This window comes from Polistes fuscatus, unplaced genomic scaffold (assembly GCF_010416935.1).
Source record: "Polistes fuscatus isolate 324 unplaced genomic scaffold, CU_Pfus_HIC Scaffold17, whole genome shotgun sequence".
In the NCBI taxonomy this organism is placed as follows: domain Eukaryota; kingdom Metazoa; phylum Arthropoda; class Insecta; order Hymenoptera; family Vespidae; genus Polistes; species Polistes fuscatus.
Window position 1 is genome coordinate 2,655,430 of NW_025113075.1, and position 19,517 is coordinate 2,674,946.

At 29.3% G+C, this 19,517-nt stretch overlaps 5 protein-coding genes and 1 long non-coding RNA gene across 15 annotated transcripts; 5 read left to right on the forward strand and 1 right to left on the reverse strand.

Annotated features, from left to right (window-relative positions):
* The first annotated feature begins 770 nt into the window (after positions 1–770).
* On the forward strand, positions 771–1,814 carry LOC122515259. The gene is made up of 2 exons (XR_006303238.1): positions 771–1,493; positions 1,747–1,814. It is a non-coding gene; the product is annotated as an uncharacterized LOC122515259 (long non-coding RNA).
* Positions 1,815–1,906: 92 nt separating this feature from the next.
* On the forward strand, positions 1,907–3,059 carry LOC122515171. Its single transcript, XM_043632398.1, has 3 exons — positions 1,907–1,928; positions 2,015–2,223; positions 2,315–3,059. Exons 2-3 carry the CDS (start codon positions 2,072–2,074, stop codon positions 3,030–3,032), a joined length of 870 nt encoding a protein of 289 aa, XP_043488333.1. The 5' UTR covers positions 1,907–1,928; positions 2,015–2,071; the 3' UTR covers positions 3,033–3,059.
* An 853-nt stretch (positions 3,060–3,912) lies between these two features.
* On the forward strand, positions 3,913–8,542 carry LOC122515172 (cytoplasmic dynein 2 intermediate chain 1). Of its 3 annotated transcripts, none has more exons than XM_043632400.1 (15): positions 3,913–4,028; positions 4,310–4,978; positions 5,046–5,165; positions 5,257–5,438; positions 5,549–5,699; positions 5,773–5,928; positions 6,019–6,159; positions 6,226–6,534; positions 6,614–6,786; positions 6,864–7,083; positions 7,178–7,460; positions 7,528–7,586; positions 7,670–7,824; positions 7,906–8,038; positions 8,124–8,542. In XM_043632400.1, exons 1-15 carry the CDS (start codon positions 4,017–4,019, stop codon positions 8,244–8,246), a joined length of 2,886 nt encoding a protein of 961 aa, XP_043488335.1. In that variant the 5' UTR covers positions 3,913–4,016; the 3' UTR covers positions 8,247–8,542. The 3 variants fall into 3 exon arrangements, with proteins under 3 accessions (XP_043488335.1, XP_043488334.1, XP_043488336.1); XM_043632399.1 differs by having other exon boundaries at positions 3,915–4,028; positions 5,770–5,928; XM_043632401.1 differs by having other exon boundaries at positions 3,925–4,149; positions 5,770–5,928.
* Positions 8,543–8,617: 75 nt separating this feature from the next.
* LOC122515173 (transferrin) lies at positions 8,618–16,468 on the reverse strand. Of its 6 annotated transcripts, none has more exons than XM_043632404.1 (16): positions 15,849–16,468; positions 15,611–15,779; positions 13,888–15,511; positions 13,638–13,740; positions 13,438–13,568; positions 13,201–13,328; positions 12,583–12,727; positions 12,351–12,508; positions 12,142–12,263; positions 11,913–12,061; positions 11,566–11,812; positions 11,337–11,485; positions 11,076–11,237; positions 10,808–11,010; positions 10,559–10,714; positions 8,618–8,816 (listed from the first exon to the last, which is right to left on the reverse strand). In XM_043632404.1, exons 3-16 carry the CDS (start codon positions 13,973–13,975, stop codon positions 8,637–8,639), a joined length of 2,121 nt encoding a protein of 706 aa, XP_043488339.1. In that variant the 5' UTR covers positions 13,976–15,511; positions 15,611–15,779; positions 15,849–16,468; the 3' UTR covers positions 8,618–8,636. The 6 variants fall into 6 exon arrangements, with proteins under 6 accessions (XP_043488339.1, XP_043488341.1, XP_043488338.1 ...); XM_043632406.1 differs by having other exon boundaries at positions 16,372–16,458; XM_043632403.1 differs by having other exon boundaries at positions 15,611–16,468.
* Positions 8,713–10,688, forward strand: LOC122515175 (isoaspartyl peptidase/L-asparaginase-like). 3 transcript variants are annotated; one of them, XM_043632411.1, is made up of 4 exons: positions 8,713–9,150; positions 9,317–9,548; positions 9,618–9,991; positions 10,055–10,688. In XM_043632411.1, the coding sequence occupies exons 1-4, from the start codon at positions 8,986–8,988 to the stop codon at positions 10,529–10,531; spliced, it is 1,248 nt and encodes a 415-aa protein (XP_043488346.1). In that variant the 5' UTR covers positions 8,713–8,985; the 3' UTR covers positions 10,532–10,688. The 3 variants fall into 3 exon arrangements, with proteins under 3 accessions (XP_043488346.1, XP_043488347.1, XP_043488348.1); XM_043632412.1 differs by having other exon boundaries at positions 9,627–9,991; XM_043632413.1 differs by having other exon boundaries at positions 9,936–9,991.
* On the forward strand, positions 16,300–19,398 carry LOC122515174 (major facilitator superfamily domain-containing protein 6). Its single transcript, XM_043632410.1, has 10 exons — positions 16,300–16,388; positions 16,899–16,985; positions 17,108–17,415; positions 17,504–17,819; positions 18,008–18,198; positions 18,273–18,409; positions 18,490–18,605; positions 18,714–18,959; positions 19,037–19,183; positions 19,300–19,398. The coding sequence occupies exons 2-10, from the start codon at positions 16,928–16,930 to the stop codon at positions 19,368–19,370; spliced, it is 1,590 nt and encodes a 529-aa protein (XP_043488345.1). The 5' UTR covers positions 16,300–16,388; positions 16,899–16,927; the 3' UTR covers positions 19,371–19,398.
* Positions 19,399–19,517: the final 119 nt, after the last annotated feature.

The following is a 19,517-nucleotide window of genomic DNA, read 5'->3' on the forward strand; positions in this document are numbered from 1 at the left end:
GCTAAACGTTAATCTTTTTCGATCTTTCCTTAACACGCGTGATTTTCTATATGTAGGTATATTACAAAAAGAGAGAAATCTTCAAGGGAAAGAAGAAAGAAAATGGCTACTAGGAGGAGGATGAGGAAGAGGAAAACGACGACGACGAAGACGACGACGACGACATCCCTATTAAGCGTCCTCGCGTGCCTAGCCCCTTATTTACATCCCCTCTTCCCTCAAAGGGCACGGATTCCTTTCACCCTCGCACGAAGTCACGAATCGTGATCGCCGTTGTTGTTTCACAACTTGGACGAAGTTATCTCATCAAGTCGTCACGAGGGCGCCTTGCCTCGTTTCCGGAACTTCCGATTAAACTTTCTCTTACTTTAGCAACTATTTATATTCCAACTCTCGTCGTAACTATAACACTCATTTACTACTTATGGTTGCAATTCGGTGCATAGTCAGCTAGCTAGCTAGCTGCTGTTCGTCAGTTAATTAACGATATCGCAAACGGATAATCGCTTACCTTTACATTTATTTTCTATAATTCGGAAATTGTACAACTAACTCGGGTACTACGCATACTTTGAAACTTCTTTCCTAGTTTAATATTCGTTCGCGTTAAAAATGTCGAATCATTTCCTGTATTCTATATCGTGCTTATATTAGATATTAGAAATATAATCACTCGTCACTTTCGTTTTTTTCTTTTTGTATCATTATAATTCACGATCGAACCGTGCCTGATAATGCTGTCACAATGAGGAACGATGTCATAGAAACAATTCTTCGTCTCATCTGCTAACAATTTATATTTGTAATCTACTATCTACTTGCGTAGTAGAGTAAGGACCGACAATTTATAACTGACAATCTACAGTAAAACTCGATTTCCTTGAATTTCATTTATCAAATCCGATTTATCGAAGCGCCAGGCTCTCGATAATAACTGAATATATAAATTATTAATCACACAAAGTAAAAATGGACAAGATTTTATTTATTATTTAGTCTATATGATGATTTAGACTTTTTTTTTCATATATATGATCCTTCTCTAATATATTCCAGAGAGAGACTCGGGACGAGTAATTTTCTATATCTCGAAATAGAATCAAGTACCTGCCTAATACATATATACAATATATATTTCTGTATATATGTTTATACATAGGAAATATATACATATATACATATATAATGTAATGAAAGACAAAACTCGTATTACACTCTTACAGCATTGAAGAGAGAAAGATAAAAAATAGAAATAGAGCTATATCCACAATTACTGCTATTTATTATTAATATTTGAAACGTACGCGTTTTCCCTTCCACATCTTGCACATTCGCTTTTCCTACGTTCATTTCTTTGTGATCCGTGCAACGTTATTTAAATTATTAATCAATATTGTGTACCGTTTATAAATAACATCCAACGTGAAACAAAAATGAAAAGCAAAGTTCATACAACTTCACGTGACTTCGCTCATAATGACATATACGAAAAGGTAACCAGGGTGTTTGACCAAATTAATCACTAATTATAGTCTCTAATATTTACGTTCGAAATTTTACATACAATTAATTTTTACATAAACATAATGCGAGATTTAACGTATACTTGTTTAAATTGTTCTTATCATTTTATTCATATATTTTAATTACAATATATAAAATACAATTATTATTTAGTTTTATTTTTTCTAAATGATTTACGTGAAAATCTTTATATACAAATTAAAACCATAATGGATTGTACAGGAAGATGTAACCAAATTTCCCAGGAAGAGGAAGGTGACGAAATAGATCAAGATGATCTAGAAGATGAAGAAGAAAGAAAAAATATAGAACAAGATGATCAAGAAGATCAAAAAGAAGAAGAAGAAGATGAAGAAGATGAAGAAGTAAATGAAGAAGATGAGGATGATACGCCATCGAAAAAAGTATTGATCTATTTTAATTCTAACTAATTGAATTTTATTTTGACTTTATATATAATACATGATTAATATTTTTCTTTTCTTACTAGTTGCATTACAAATGCAAATATCCCGTAGAAAACTCCAGTAGATTTTCATTACGTGTGATGGAAGCGATGCGTTCGTTACAAAGACACGAAAATGTTTTGCCTATATCATCCAGGAAAGAAATAGTCGATTACATCACGAAAAATTATAACAACGATGGAGATATTTATGCCCAGGTGCGAACCTCCTTAAAACAACTTTGTACTCAAGGGTTAGTTCGATGTGTTAATATATAAATACATATTGAATATAATCTGAAAAACATTTCGAAAATATTAAAATACTTTTATTTTAATGTTAAGATTCGTTGCAGAGGTATTGAACGATGAGTATCAACTGATTGGTCCCTTTAGTTTCACACGAATGTTAAAAAACTGCGAATGTCCTAGGGATAGTGCAAAGATGCATATAAGTACACCAAAGTATAGCAAAGTAAGAAGAACATTTCGTAAAAAAAAAAGACGTCAAGAGGAATCGCGATGTCGTTGTGAAAAATTAGATGAAAATCCGGAATTAGAAGATAAAGAATCAACGATACATTCGAGAGATAATATTTCTCCATCATCGCGAAAGAATTATTTCAATAATACGATTTTTGCAACACCTACGCGTGAATTTTGGAGATTTACAAGAAGAAATAATAATTCACGAAAGTATCCTGTAACTGAAGAAACAAGAAAGCATAACAATCATAAAAGATTGATTTCTCACGAGGATCAACGCGAACAAACTGTTGATAACATTCAACAAGATAATGATGATCATCGTACATCTTTTCGCAGGTATACACCGAAACGCGTGCGTAAAACAAATGATAATATTCCTGCAGCATCAGGAAGCGTACAAAGAAATCAGGAAACTAATCTTTCACCGAATAATCGAATTAATAATAATTCTCAGGATAGTCTATTCCAGGAAATAGAAAACTCGATCTCGGAAAAATCGAAATCGCGCGAGAAAGAATTAAAAAAATGGATACAACGATGTCGTCGCGAATGCGAAAAGCAAAAGAAACAATAATTAATAAAATCTCATGTCTTCGCAATATTTTATTGCAAATATGTATTTGTCCTCTTGTTAATAAGTAATTAAAATTATGTTAATCGTTCATATACATTTAAAATGCGGATTCTTAATTGTTTTTCTTCGTCGATTTTGTTGACGAAATCGATTGTATGCGCTGTTATGATGTCGGTTCTTCATATCTTTATCCGCGATTTTACTCAAATATTCGTATACAAGATTGAAAACTGTTGTTCTTTCATTCCAGCGATGACGAATTTTATTTCTACAATTTTGTTTATCATTTTATAATTAGCATAAACATTTATATCGTTCATAAAATATAATTTATCTTAGACAAAATGGCGGACACTATTAATCTACATCTATATTTCAGGGTTAAAATCTTTACATCTTAATATATATAAGTATGTAATAAATATAATATCAATTTACCTATGTTGTTTCTTATTAGATTTAGACATGATTGTTTATTCACTTTTTTGCATTATACTGTATTTTATAACAAATCATTTAAAGATATGTTTCTATAAAAAAAAAATTAAGTAGAATTTAGAATATTAAAAGAATTACAAATAATTTAAAAACAAAACCAATTCATCGATAAAATAACGAAAAGAATGTTTATTTACTCGGTCGGTTTTTATGTATTTCGCGCGCGCGTGCGTTGTATATGTGTGTATGCGTGAGCCGTCGCTATGATACACCATTGTATCAACAAGCGATAAAAAGTCACTGTGAAAAAAAGTTACTATTATCTTGTATAAAGTTCAGTTAGAAGAAATATATAATAAGTATTAATTGATAAAAAAGTAACAATAAAAGCAACTTTAAAACAATTCTTATAATAACTTATTTACATATACATATTTAAATTAGCATTGTATTTAATTTGGGCGACATCTGTTGGTATCATGTGAAGAGACAATCCTTATTAATTTATTGATAATCTATAATTGTGTTATCGATTGGTTAATAGCAATGTCTAAGAAGGCAAGATTCAATTATAATTCTGACGTAGTTACGTTATATTAAAAATCGAAAAGCTAATAAGTGCTGTTTTATTGCTATATGCACGCATTTTTGTGCACGCACTATTTTCCTATACATCACTGTACGTTTGTATAAACTTACCACTACACAATTGGGTTATTTCACACACTTACCATAAGAATTTGTAATTTATTTAATTAAGAATTACAAAATGTTGACACTGTGTCATGCTTTATTATTATTATTTATCTGAATTTCTTAATATTGTAATACAATTACAGGTAACAACCAAACTTGAAAATCATGGATATTCAAAGACTCAAAAGCTCAGTAGCCGCAGAAAAACCGATGACGAACAGCTGGAACTTCCTCAGACATCCTCCAGTAGTAGAGTATCAGGAAACTCTTTTAAACAAAAGAAGCCTAGTTTACCTCAGAAAGAAGTTTCGATGAGTCGACAAGCATCAAACAGAACAGTCGCATCTAAATCTAATACTTCAAAATCTTTATCTACGTCGAATACATTGGAAAAGAATGTAGCGAGCAATAAGACTCGAGATAGTAGTATAAAAAAAAGTCATTTAGTTCATAATACAAATGCAAAGCCTACTAAAACGTATCAGAGTACATATTCTGAAAAAAGAGGTATTAGTACTATATATGTACCAAAATCAAATTCAATCGGTAACAGCTCGAAAGAAAAAAAGAGTACAGTAAAAGCTGTTACAAAAAAGACAATATCAAATAATTCAGAGTCAGCGGATAAAAGTAATCTGCAATCTAAAGTACGTAGAAGATCTAGAACTTTAAGCTCATCTGAAGTAAAAGTATTACACACAGTTATGCAAGAGACATCTAAGAAAAAAGAAACTAAAACAAATACGATACCTGTGCAAAAAAGTACCAATCAAACTGAACACGATGAAAATTATTATACAGATGATTTTGAGGTATACCAACAATCATCTATCATATGATGGCTTATGATATAGAAAATAATTTATTTGTATATTTCAGGAATATGAATCGGACTTTGAAGAATGTACGGATGATGAAATATTAGAAACCAGTGAAAGTTCAAGTGAAAAGGAAACTAATTTATATCAAAGTCCCATTGAACTTTCTTCTAAAGAACAAGTAATATTATTGATTCTTTTGTATATAATAAATATATATAAAACAATAATATTCATATATATATTTTATCTTCAATTGGATTTCATTTCAGCAAAAGGTGATACATAATACAAACAATCATAAGGCAGAAGAGGAAGATATGCATGATTCTGGTCACTATGAATTAGCTGAAGCAAAAAAAAGAGCAATGATAATAGAAACAATGATTACAAAGGGGCAGAATCTACCATTACCATTATCAGAACTCCAACAAACAATTAGCAAAGAGTACAGGTTTGTTATATTCTTACAACTTGCTACTAATAATAAGAACAAAAAATTCTAATATTTTATATCAATAATTGGTTTTCATTGCATATTTAATTTTTATTTCATTTGAATAGCGAGGATAAATTATCTGAAAACAAATCATTGCCATTGTCTATGGATGAGGGCTTCGAAGATACTAGGTCTGGTGATTTTACAAAATTACCATCTCTTTCACAAGTTTCATTGATTGATTTTTCGAAAATTAAAGATAATATTACTAAAAAGGTATTGTATATATAATATATGTATACAATTATATTTCATTATAGTAAATTAATATTAATTATAATAACAGCAGCTAATTACTACTGAGAAATTAACGAAATCCAGAAGCAGAGGAAAACAGCTGCTAACTATGATAAAATTGAATACTTTATCATTTTCTTTGTTGGAATGTGCACCAGTACCGTATGAGGAATTTATTAGAAGTTATGGAAAATTTCATACTCAACAGGTATATTAATGCAATTTGTGTGTCTTGCTAAGTCATTTCATGAATACTATAAAGATAATTTAAAAATATGAATATTAATATTTTCTGCAGATGTATACACAAACAGGTGATGATAGATCAGAAGCTGAAACACAGACGATTGAAATATTAAATGTCAATAAATGGACACAATTTCCCATAAGTTGTAGCATGCGTAGAAATAATAAAGGAGATGTACATTTATTTGCTATGGTATGAACGATGATACATATTCATATGTAGATATAATTTTGAAATATTAACAGATTTGTCTTATAGGAACAAGCTGGAGTTGGTAGCGATGATAATCTTAATTCAGGAGAAATTATAGCAATGCCGTCTTTTGACATATTGCAATTAAATGATTTTGTACATCGTGCTGCCACCGTTATAATAACATTATTAGAAGAAAGAAAGTTTGGAGGAACTATTTTCCAAAATGATGTGCAAGAAATATCTGAAAGTGATGGTTTTGTCCAATTCGATATAGATTCAATAACGTTCCTTGCTGGTAGAGAAGTAACAATGATAAATTACTCTGAAAGCTGTAATAAAGTTTTACTGACTATTCATGCTCCTTACGAAGATGCAAGTAATAAAAGTTTATGTATATGTTACGTAGATGCACACATTTCTAATTGTCCTTTTTTTATGATTGATTTATTAGGAAATAGAAACAGGACAAAATCAGAAAGATATTACGGACTATTGTATTGGATGTGTATGGAATATTTGTGAACCATCTCTACCAACAAAATTATTTTATTCTACATCTCCTATCACTGCATGTTGTTTTCATTCAACCAACTATAATATTGTATTTGCTGGATTAGACGATGGGTATTTTGCATTTCTTATATATATATATATTATTAGCTATAATTTAACTAAATATTTTATGTGAATTTTTATATTAGATCCATAAGTCTTTGGGATTTAAAAGAAAATGAAATATGGCATCACAAAGTTAGTAATAATACCAAAGATAATGATTGGACTATAAGAATACCAACATATACAACAACAGGAAATGCAGAAATTTCAACGCATGATTCAAAGATAGTTGCAATACGTACTTTATCTAAAACAGAAGAAATATATACACAAATAAGTAAAAACAAATTCATACCTACACAGGTAGTTAAATACATATTGATTCGTGATAATTTATCTAAATATGTAACTTTATTATAACTATTATTATTTATATCTTTCTATATTAATTTAACAGTTATGTAGCATAGATGAAAATGGCCATTTTATTATATGGAGTGTGTTCTACAATTTGGAATCAATTGTCAATGATTTAGGTCTGAGTCAATGGGGCAATATTAGGCTAATCAAAAGTCAGGACATGTTTATACAATTAAACAATAATGGTACAATTACTGACATGTATATAGACAATACAGATTCTAATGGCCTTTTTGTTGCAACCGATGCCAGTGAAATATTGCATAGTACTTGCTTTAATTGCAGAGTAAATCCTTCAATGTATAAACGACAAAAAATAGGTAAATTTAATTTTGGATTGAGATTTTGAAAAATAATACACTGAAATAATACAATTTAATATTTCAGCACCATGTGGAAATACTTCATCTATTGAAATATGTCCTTTTAAAGCATCTTATTTCTTGGTAAGACTTTTAATCATATGTAATATTATTTGGTTTGGTATATATATATGTATATGGAATTGTTTATATTTCTTACATTATAGATTGGCTGTAATGACGGTACAATTCTTCTTTATTCATCGAATAGAGAAAAACCTGTTTTACAATTAAAACATGATAATTACACAAATAAAATAACAGTATTGAAATGGTCAAGATCAAAACCATCGACAGTTTATGTTCTAAATAATAAATCACAGTAAGTTTATCAAATGAGAAAAAAGAACATATTTCTTCTTTATTATAGAATAATTTTTCATTTATGATAACAACATTTTAGAATATATACATGCAATTTGCAAAATAATGAAATGCACTATATAAGTACTCCTTCTTTAAAAAAATGGGGACAAATAAATTGTATGCAATTATGTTCTTGGAAAACTGAACGTGATAAGATTACCCAATATCTGGTATGTGATAAAGTTAATATCATTAAATTATGTGGGTGCCCCAGTAGTAATTGTTATTAAATATAAAAATACAAATATTTTTCAGGTACTTGGAACAAATATTGGTACTGTGCTAGTGTATAAATTAAAAAAAGAATCTTATTGTTCCGAACAAGCTGAATTTGAACAAGAACTACATGCATTTATGAACTATATTACACTTTTATAATAAATATGAGACAATAAGAGTATAACTGCAAATAAGTTTACTAAAATATAATTCATTCGAGATATTTACGACCATTGTTCAATAGTCTCATATTAATTATCTATATAATAAGTATTTTTAAAAAAAGACAATCCAAACAAAGTCACTTATTACAAACAATTATTACTGTACTCTTTTGAATTTCATCATTACTTGATATATATTCTTAAAACAATTTTTAAATAGAGTTTGAGTGTATTGCACTCCATAGGAGGTTTTATATAAATTGTAAATAAAACGAGAATAATATACACCTACTATTTTATCGATTTTTTATGTAATTATATATGCATATAGTATTAATATTTATGAAACTTAATTTCGGAGAGAGAATGAAAATAATTATGATAATTAGTTCAAGGTAAAAATCATAATTAAAGTTAATAATCCTAACAAATTAATTTTGTCAAAACATGAATTCAAATTTTGTGCACTATTGCAAGTTGATTTAATCATTTCTTCTATAATGTCGTCGTAATTTGGAATTCGACGTATTTTGTTAACTTCAAGTTGTAAACGTTCCGATCCCTCCTGTACAAACAAACAAATTTCAGTGTAATTATTTGATATCGTACACTTCAATAATTTCAAATTCATTTTGTATATAATAACGTGATGATAATGTACTAACGAGTGTATACTACTATAACATTTTAAAAATTTTGTTATATGTAATATTCTTAAATTTAATAACAACAATATGTGTGATTATTGTTCTTGGATAGAACAAATCTTAGCAAGAATAAATGTTGAATCAAAACTATTGCAAGAAAGGATACCACCACCGCGCGTTGATCCTACCGTTATAGTTCACGGAGGTGCGGGAATAATACCGAAAACGAAACGAAAATTTATGCTCGAAGAGGTAATACATTATTGTATATAATTTACACTTTTCATTTCCTAATATTATTCTTATTGAATTATGAATAATGAAAAAAATATGTTGTATGTTCTTTTAATATATCTCAAGTACGTTTTGTTAAGATATTAAAAATAAAATTGAAGATTAAATGTATTTTTAAATGTAGGTAAAAAGTGCTGCTTTAGAGGCATATAAAACTCTCATAGAAGGATATACAGCTGTTGATGCAGTTGATACAGCAATTTCACGCATGGAGAACACATTGTATTTAAATTACATGGAGGAAGCATATACACATACTAACGAGGAAATAATTATGGATGCAGCTATTATGACTAACAATCTTAATGCTGGTTGTGTAGGTGTTGTTTGCGGTATTGAACACCCTATCAAGTTAGGTAAGTCATAATTTACATAATTATTTCGTGATAATTATTGAGAAAAAAGAATTCGTATACAATATTCAGCAAGAGAAGTCTTAGAAAATACGGGTCACGCGCTCGTTGTTGAAAGTGGTGCTCAGAAATTGGCAAGGAAAGCAAAACTTCCAAAGTTACCACAAAAATATTTGATGAAACAATCCGACAAGCCAACTGATAATTCAATATTTTCCGCTGATGAAATGATTTCCGAAGAAGAACATTGTAATTTAAGTTGCAGTATCGATTCTATTGATAACTCTACCATTAACAATGAAAATGAAGTGAACAAATCGGATGATATTAAGTGCAAAGAGAATGAAATATCGACAATTAAAATGTATTTTCCACAATGTCAATTTCTAGAAACAGAAGGAAATGAAGAATTAAGAAAATCAGATAGCATCGTATCGTTTCACGAGGTTTGTGCCTAGCCAATATTATAAGAGAAATTAATGTACAATAGAAACTTTATTACGATAAAGGCTAGGACAGTTGGTGCAGTTGCTTACGATCGAAAGAAACATTTGTCAAGTGGAATTTCAACAATGGGAGAATCCATGACAGTGATAAGAAGTCTGAACGCGATTGGTACCGTCATTGGTTGTGGAATTTACGCGGATGAAAATGGTTGTTGTTCCATTTCTGGAAATAGCAAAACGATTTATTGCTATGCACCGGCACGTAAGATTGTTAGAAGATTTAATTCAAAGACAACGATGATGTTAGAAATAAACGAGGAATTAGAAAAGTTTGAAAATGAGACAGGAGAATCTCAAATAGGAGTTATCGCGTTGAACAAAAAAGGCGAGCCTTCGGTTTCGTTTAAGTCCTTAGATTTTCCATGGGCTTGTTGTCGAAATGGTTGCATTTATTATGGATGTAAAGAATGCGATAAATTTTGTGAAGAAATAACCAATTTGAGTCGTCCACTCGACTGTATGTGCGAAAGATCTATATAGAGAGATCTAATAAGTATCATTACTTACTGGAAAGATAACGTTTTCGACGCCGTCGTATGTGCCATACAAGGAGAAAGCTTTAGTATATCGGGTAGTACTTGTTCCAAAGAGTTCATCCATATTGAGAAACATCGAATAAATTTCATCGCGTCTCAAATCGGTAATATTTTTATGCGCTACTATCTAAATAGGATTGTAAATTTGTTCAAAAATTAATAATAATAAAAAAAAAAAATTATTAAAATTATTTAAAATTGAATATCGAATAATATTTACCGCGGCTAGCGTAATTCGTGTCAACGAACACGTTTCTTCTATCTCCGTTTGTGTTTCTTCCCTACACAAAATTTTATACTTTTCATTTGCTAAATTTTTTATATTAAATTCTTTTTGTACATTTTGTAAATTTACGAAAACGACGTCGGCCCGACCTGATGTTAGGCAAGAAAACGTATTGGTATCGTTCTCAACATTAGCATCTAGAAAATATTTGTATATTAGATAAATATATTAATATGTAGAGCAAAGAAAAACACTTTTTTACCTCGTACACATAAGGAATACAAATTACGTGGAACGTCTGTTTTCATAGTAGATAGTCCAGGTATACAACTGTCTCCAAAGAAGTTTCCAACAGCTTTGATATTCGAACAGTCCCAACTATCTTTAGATATATTTCTCATAATGGTTACAAAAGCGTTCCAACCTGGAATCAATCATTTTAACAATTGATATTTTCGAACAGTCCAAATTCGTAAACGACCTTAGTAATTAAATTTCTGATTAATCGTAAATAATATTTCACCTATGCTTTCATATCCCGTAAAACAAGCTTTAGCTCCTTTTAAATCCTTCAAACTTTTGTATGGAGAATTCCTTTTAACGATTGCAACAATTCTATTAAGATCGTTCTTTTGATTGGACGTTACTTGCAAAATAGGTTTCAGTCCTTTTCTGAAATATTTAATCTAAGCACTACGGGGATACTTTTTTCGTATAAAAAATGTACGTATTTCAATTTGCTGTAATCTCACTTGCTGATTTGAAGACGTTCTTCGGATCTGCTCACAAAGATGTCAGCTTCCTGATTCCTTACTGCGTCGAGACAAGAAATTCTATTTGATTCCTGAATACACGATATAGAAGGTTCGATACCGTACACAAAGGATGCATCTCTTAACCATCGACACTTCCGGTCTTCAATATTTGAGGAAATGCACCAACGAACGCGTCTCGAAGGTTTACAAGTTGCGCGATTATAGGCACTCAAGAAACCAATACCTTCAATAGAGAAGAACAGATGATACATCGTTTACATTCAATTTGTATAATTACACTCATATTTAAATGAATCATTTATATATATATATATATACATTACTTCGTTGCAAGTAATCATTAGGTGAATGCAAGGCTTCTGTTGAAACGAATGTTGAGTGAGGCGCTAACAGATCTTGAAGCGTATTTTTCCATACGTTATTCGAATTGATCGTTAAATTGATCATATTAACAGCCTTATTAGCCATTTTACTGCAATTAAATACATTTACGTTATAAAATAGGAACGTTGAAACCTAAAATTAAAGAAAATTAAAAAGATACAAACTTACAGTGTACTAACGACGATAGGCCAAGGTTGTCCCAACCAAATACATGGATTGTCATCTTTTGCTGGTCTCGTCATGCCATCGGGACAAAGATACGAGTAATAGTCTTTGTTAGATTCGGTCATCTTTAACGTAACAAATGTATTTATAATGTTAATTGTAATATTTAAAAAAGTGTATATATTGTATCAATTTGTTTGATAACGTTTTACCTTAAAATATTCAATAACATCGTCTAATCTAACCCATGCAATGTCCCCAACGTTATCAGTTAAACATAATATAGCTCCTTCGCGTCCGTGATATTTATCATCGATAGAACAACTGGCAGGATTGTAACAAAGAGAACAAAGGTTTCTGTATTTTGATTCTAGATAAAATAATGAAACGTTAATTTTCTAAACTCGTTAATCTAATACACGCGATAAATATCGAAATACTTACTTAGTTTTCTATCTAATTCAGCATCAGGGATCCATGGACCAGCGATGCAAGCTGCTTCGAAATAATTAGACAACCGAGCTACTCTATTTTCTAACAATGTCTTCTCTGGATCGCATTCTTTAGGTATAATCCGATTCTCGAAATACTGCGAGATGAAACATAATTTTAATTAAAAGCTCCGTTGGATTTTTATTATTCTTTTTGTTTCTTTTATGTTCCCCCATTTTATTTTTGTTTTTATTTTTTTTCTCTTCTTAAAAATCATGATCTTTTTCAAAAGGTAATCTTTAACAGTTTGTTAGGATGTTATAATAGTCAGAGAAAACAAAACGCTTACTCGATATCAAATTATCCAAGAATTTTTCTCGTGCGTACAACATTTCTATCGATATTTTTAACTTTTTTTTTTTGATATCGTATGTTCCTTCGCTTATTAATTGTAGAAATGTATGTAACCGCGTTTAAACGAATCTCATGGTCTTTTTGTATTCGGAATGTTGAAATAGTTCCGTAGAAAAATAGTTAATAAAATTTAAAAAAAAAAAAAAAACAATTAACTAATATTACGATATATTTATAAAATCGAGAATAATATTTAAATAACGATATAATACTGACCATCGAAAGGGCTTTAGTATAAGTATCAGTAGTTTCAAATCCAGGATGGCAAAATCTTTTCCCTTTGAGATCCCACTCGCTATCAATATTTTGCCGTACTAACGCTACCATTTCGAATTGTTGTTTATCTGAAGGAAAAAAAAACAAAGTAGGAAGAATTATTAAAATCGCATCGATCGAACGATAATAAGCTCGGTATTAAATTACGTTTTTTTGATTTTTTTTTTTTTTAATTACCCTCGGGAAAGAGTCTTATTTCGTGAGTAGTTAAAAAATCAAACTTGTACATAGACACTGCTAATAAATCTTCTGCTTGCAATAACGTTATATCGGCATCGTGATTCGATAATCTTCGTAAACAATCAAACCTATATAAAATTTATATTATTTAAATATTTGATATATACGTAATATCGTAATTTACCTTTCTCAATTACCTGTCTCTCGCTATGGAACATTCAAACGGAGCGATTTTCATGTTAGGACAAATTTTGTTAATCGTTTTATTGGTATATATACTTTCGACTACGCATATTTTTACTGAAAAAGTGAATAAATAAATAAAAATCAAGAGTTATGAATATCGAATTAAAAGAGGATGTTCACGAATTATCGTATTATTACAAAACGATGTATTATCGTTGTGTACGTTCTACGATAGATATATATATAAATAGAATAACTTACATTTTTCAGCATAAGTTACACCACATTCATTGAACAAATATATCACGGTGTAAAGTAAAAACCGATATGAAATAAATTCGACATTCATTATTACAGACTCACTTTAATTCTAATGATACACCCTACGCCCGAAATAACCAATTCTTTTTTTGGCTAACTTTCACTCGTCTCACGTCGAGCCGAACAGAAGCATTGGAAGGATGATGATCGAGAGCAACGGTTATTTACTCACTGATATTTCTGTGATGAGTAAGTATCCTTTTGAGAGAATAAATGGGAAAATACGTAGCGTACGATACGTCGCAGTCGGATCGTATTGCGCGATTTTCGTAATGTGTATATCATTTTTAATTCGCGAATGTCAGCTTATTTTCTTTTTTGGAAGTAACATTCTGTTAGGTCGTTTTATTAAGAAACGTTGTATTCAAATTTTAAGGAACGTTTTTTAAAGAAACGAATACGTCAGCCTATGCAAAAATATATACGTCACTCTGTATGTGAATGTAAATAATATATTCCGTCAATTTCTTTCTTCGAAGAAGATGATGAATCAAGGCCACATTGGAGGAGGAAAGATTGCTTTTATGACAATAAACATCTGATCTCTCGAATTCTTTCTTAACGAATTAAAACGAGAATCACATATGGACCACTACGGTTCTGTGACTCTTGAAACTAATTCCGTACGCGTGCACGCATACACGCTTGGGAACCGGAATTTATTATGGTTAAGCATATGATATCAGAAATAAAAGAGTGGGGTCAACTTCGTTAGCCAACTCTCTTCAAGATTCTCTTTGCCATGTATATCGTATCATAAAATGTTTACGATTGTTACGTTCCTCCGTCTGGTATATTTATATATTCTCTGTTTGTCTTTACGTACTTTAATTTAATCGTATTATTGCTTCGTCATTTTTCTTAGAAACTTTGTCTAATTTAGTAAATTCGATATCATTTCTACCTTTAATTTTTATAAGAGGAAAACATATTAGAGTCGTTGGATAATTAAACTGTGTGTACATTGAACGATGACGCTATCAACGATATGTATTATTTATAAACGTAATCGCATCATGCGACAGGCAAGATCTCAAACTTCTTCGTAGACTTAAACGTTCTAATATATGTTTCATTTTAATGAAATTGTTATAAAATAGGAGCGAAGATAATGTACACCATTCTCGTAGGTTCGTTACGCCCAGAAATGTTTATTCTCTCGTAGATAAGTTAATATCATTATACGAGATAATTTTCGTTAAATATTATACCAATAAATGTTCAGTCATTATCTATCATGTGCATTATTTATTACTACGGTTTAGTGCTACGTTGCTACGTGAATTCTTATTTCGATTTAATATCATTTCATTTCTATCTTCTCATCGGCGAGTTACAAACAATCCTAATAAATTTGTCATTCACTTAGGATGATATTCGATTGACATATTTCTTTTTAAAGAATAACGATTATATAAACTTTGAGAAAGAAATATAAAACTGTGACAATCTACAAACACAATCTCCAAGGTAATAATTAATTTTATTCTAAGAAAGATTGTATTGGGCGCGCGGACGCGCATTCTATGCATATCTCTGCAGGATGCAATTATCCACTTTAAATCTATAATAAAAATAATTAAAAGTTATTACAAAATAGTATATTCAAATATTGATTTGAAATCATGATTAGATTTACTTATTATTACATATTATTATATACTTATAGATTTTTGTTTATATTTATTTATAACAGGATAGAACACACAAGAATTCTATAGTACTTCGTATGGAGAATATATGTTTAAAATATAATCGTTTAAAAATAAACTTTTGCTTCTTAAAAAGAGAAAGCGATCGCTATTTAACATCCAACCATTTTGTATAGCCATCTAGAAAAAAATAAATCTTCACTTGCTAATTATAATCGATAAGAAGATCGATAAAAATAATTGCTGCACCGTGAATAAAAGAGATAATTGTTCATTGAAGTCAATGCACGATCCTCTTTATTGCATAATAATTAATCGTCGAGTTATGCAACATTTTAAATTACAAAATATTGTTATAAACACCTATTGATATTTTTTTAGTAAACGTGGAGGATGCAATCAGCGCTCCATGGTGTTACATTATTGAACTAAAATTTTATCTCATTTTCAGATAGTGTATATATAGATAAGGAAACTGTACTTTAGATTTTATTTTTGAATTTCTTTTTTTTTTTCTAACGAATATTAAAGAACGTTCAACAGTGACTTTTACAATTAAATTTTAAATACGATTAGTGAGAAATATTGGATGTTCAATAAATAAACGTAAACGACAAATCCAGTGAATTATAACCAAGAAAGTCACGGAGGAAAAATGTATATATTTATTATAAATATATTCGAATAACCACATAAGTGATGACTATCGTTTAGTGATACTATGAATATTTATATATATTCGTTTCTACTGTCCACGCACAAATTTATTTACCTATTTCTTTATATCAGGTATATTATCTTCATATCAAGTATTCTTTATATCAACCAATGTCATTTTATCATATAATCATTTGGAATATAATCGGATTTGTTTTAAATTAATATTATTTATAGAATTGTATTATTGCACATTTATAAATATAAAATACATTTCTCTTCAAATTAACGAATACACGTAGTTGATATAAAAATAGAAAAAGATCAACGTGTGAATTAATTAAAACAATGGATTCTATCAAATAGAAACTGCAATATCGACGTAGTTTCAAGTATTAATGTACGTTATAACTTTCAATTACATTGGCGTAATAAAACTTAATAAAATATAAATTGATGTCTACAATAGAAATAATTTTAATTGTTATAATACAATTCGTTGTCTCGTTATAAAATCGTAATATTAAATAAATAGTACAATTCAAAAAGGTTACTTATTATTATTATTATTTCTTTAACATATTAAATTTACATTGTAACTATTAATATTTAATCGTATTATATTTATTTGAATAAATAAAGAGGACCTTTTCGGACCAGAGATTGAAAAAATGAAGATAAATTATGTTCAGTTGCCTGTTAAACTTCATTACTTCTTTTTTATGGGAGGTAAGTGAGAAATGTTTAATATTTATAAGAGGCAATTCTTCATATTAATATCGACATTTAAATACAAACATGAATATCTCGGTTGGTAAGTTATCATCAGATTTAATTAATCTTTTTTTTAGCTATGGGTCCTATACTCCCTTTTTTACCGGTATATGGTAAACAACTTGGGGTTTCACCGTTGGTGATGGGTAGTGTTACCGCGGTACTTCCAATATTATTTCTTATTGCTAAACCGCTCTTTGGATTTATAGTTGATCATTTTTATAAATGGAGAAAATCTATTTTTGTAATTTTATTAACGGTAACAAGTGGTTGTTACATATGTCTATATTTTGTATCTCCAATACCCAAAAACTTAAAACAAACTGCATCAAATTACACTTTCAAAGATATTTCATGTTCGTCGTTTTTTGACTGTAATATTTATGTAAGTAATTTATATATATATATTTCTTTAATTTTAGCAATTAGTAATTAAACCTTTCATTTATCTTTATTCAAATCGTTTTTATTAGGATGCAGTAACATCGAATTGTATAAAAAAGAAAAATGTAACGTGCCGTTGGATATGCGACAATGAAAACAATTCATCTTTTTTACGAATGAACGAAGAAGAATCATCGAACGCGTTTTGTATGATCGATTCAACTAAAATTTCTAATTGTTCAATAAATAATAATAATTGTACCACGTCGAACATAATTTTGGAAGATACATATAATTTGTATAAAACTATAACATTCTGGAGTTTTATACTTTTAATGTCGCTTGGTAATATAGGTTTTAACATTTCGAATAGTATTAGCGATGCAATTTGTTTCGATGTATTAGGTATGCATATTAAAACAATATTAAATGTTTATTTTTTATTATAATTATTTTATTTTATTTTACTTTTTTCATATTTTCATTCATTATTATTATTATGAGATAAAAACGAATGAAAATAAATAAGAAAATAAAATATTATCATAAATTGATTATATATTATTGCTTATACACGTTTATATATTTTTTAGGAGAAGGTGGTCAAATGGGATATGGCAGACAACGTGTATGGGGTACCATAGGTTTTGGTATTTCTGCCTTTTTAGCTGGTTATGCAGTAGATTTATGGTCTCAGGGAAATATTATTAAAACGTATACGCCTGCTTTTATACTCATTTTTATTTTTACTTCTATTGACTTGCTGTGTTGCAAGAAATTGCAGGTGACACTACGTAGATATATTAATCAAACGCGTTAATTAATTCCTAAATAAATCAAATATCTTTTTTTTTGCAGTTACCTATTATGTCAGGATCTCCGACCATTATGAAAGACGTTTATAGCCTGTTGAAATTGAAGCCAATATTTATATTTTTATGCTTTGCTACTCTCAGCGGTATTTTAGATAGCTTCATGATTTATTTTTTGTTTTGGTAATAAAAAAGTAAAAAACAATTAGTTCTATTTTATATAAGATAAATATAATTACAAATAGATATTTGTTTTTAAATAGGTACTTAGAGGATCTTTCGAAAGCTACAGGGTATATGGAGAAAATTAAATTAATAGAAGGACTGGTAGTCGCGGCTGAAACGTTAGGCGGCGAAGTAATATTCTTTTCCTTATCTGGTATTGAATTATTTGTTATCTTTTTTTTACAAACAAATGGTAAAACCTAATCTTACACATAAATCTAAAAAAGAAATAGATTTCAACCACGTGACTTATATTTTTTAGGTAAAATTTTGAAAAAAATTGGATATGGATACAGTTTTGCGTTTTGCTTACTGTGTTATTCTATAAGACTTACATTAATATCTTTGGCATCAACACCATGGTGGGTCGTACTTATCGAATTCTTTATGCAAGGTCCAACTTATGCACTTTGTTATACAACTATAGTTGCATATGCAAGCGCGGTATCTCCACCAGGAACATCTGCTACAGTTCAAGGAATTGTTGCTGGAATGGACGATGGTTTAGGTATTATTTATCGGAACATACATATTTTTGATCTCTTACAAATTCAAAATTCAATTATATTAAAATTGGATTAACAGGTTACGCGATTGGTAGTTTAATCAGTGGAATTTTGTACAAACAAGTGGGAGGTGTGATTACTTTGCGAATTTTTGCTACAGTAGCCGCGTTCTCTTCGTTGATTTATATAATTTTACATATTACTTATCTAAAACACACAACGCCAGGTAATAAAGATAAAATATTATTATAATTAAAACTTTTGCAAATAAGATATATTGTAAATATTTGTAAATAAGATATAATTAAGGTTGTTATATTGTGTTTATCGTTTTTATTGTAGATACTCGACGAAACGTTGAATGGAAATCACCGGAAGAGGCGAATATCGAATGTACTGTTGCCGAGAAATAATATCATAAACGAAGTATAAACAAAGGCATATCAAGATATACTAATAATAATCGATTATTCTTCGCAATAAAATAGAGAATAGAGAAAAATGTATTATTTAAAAATATTTTTTTACAAAAGATGACGCGTTTATCGAGAATATAATAT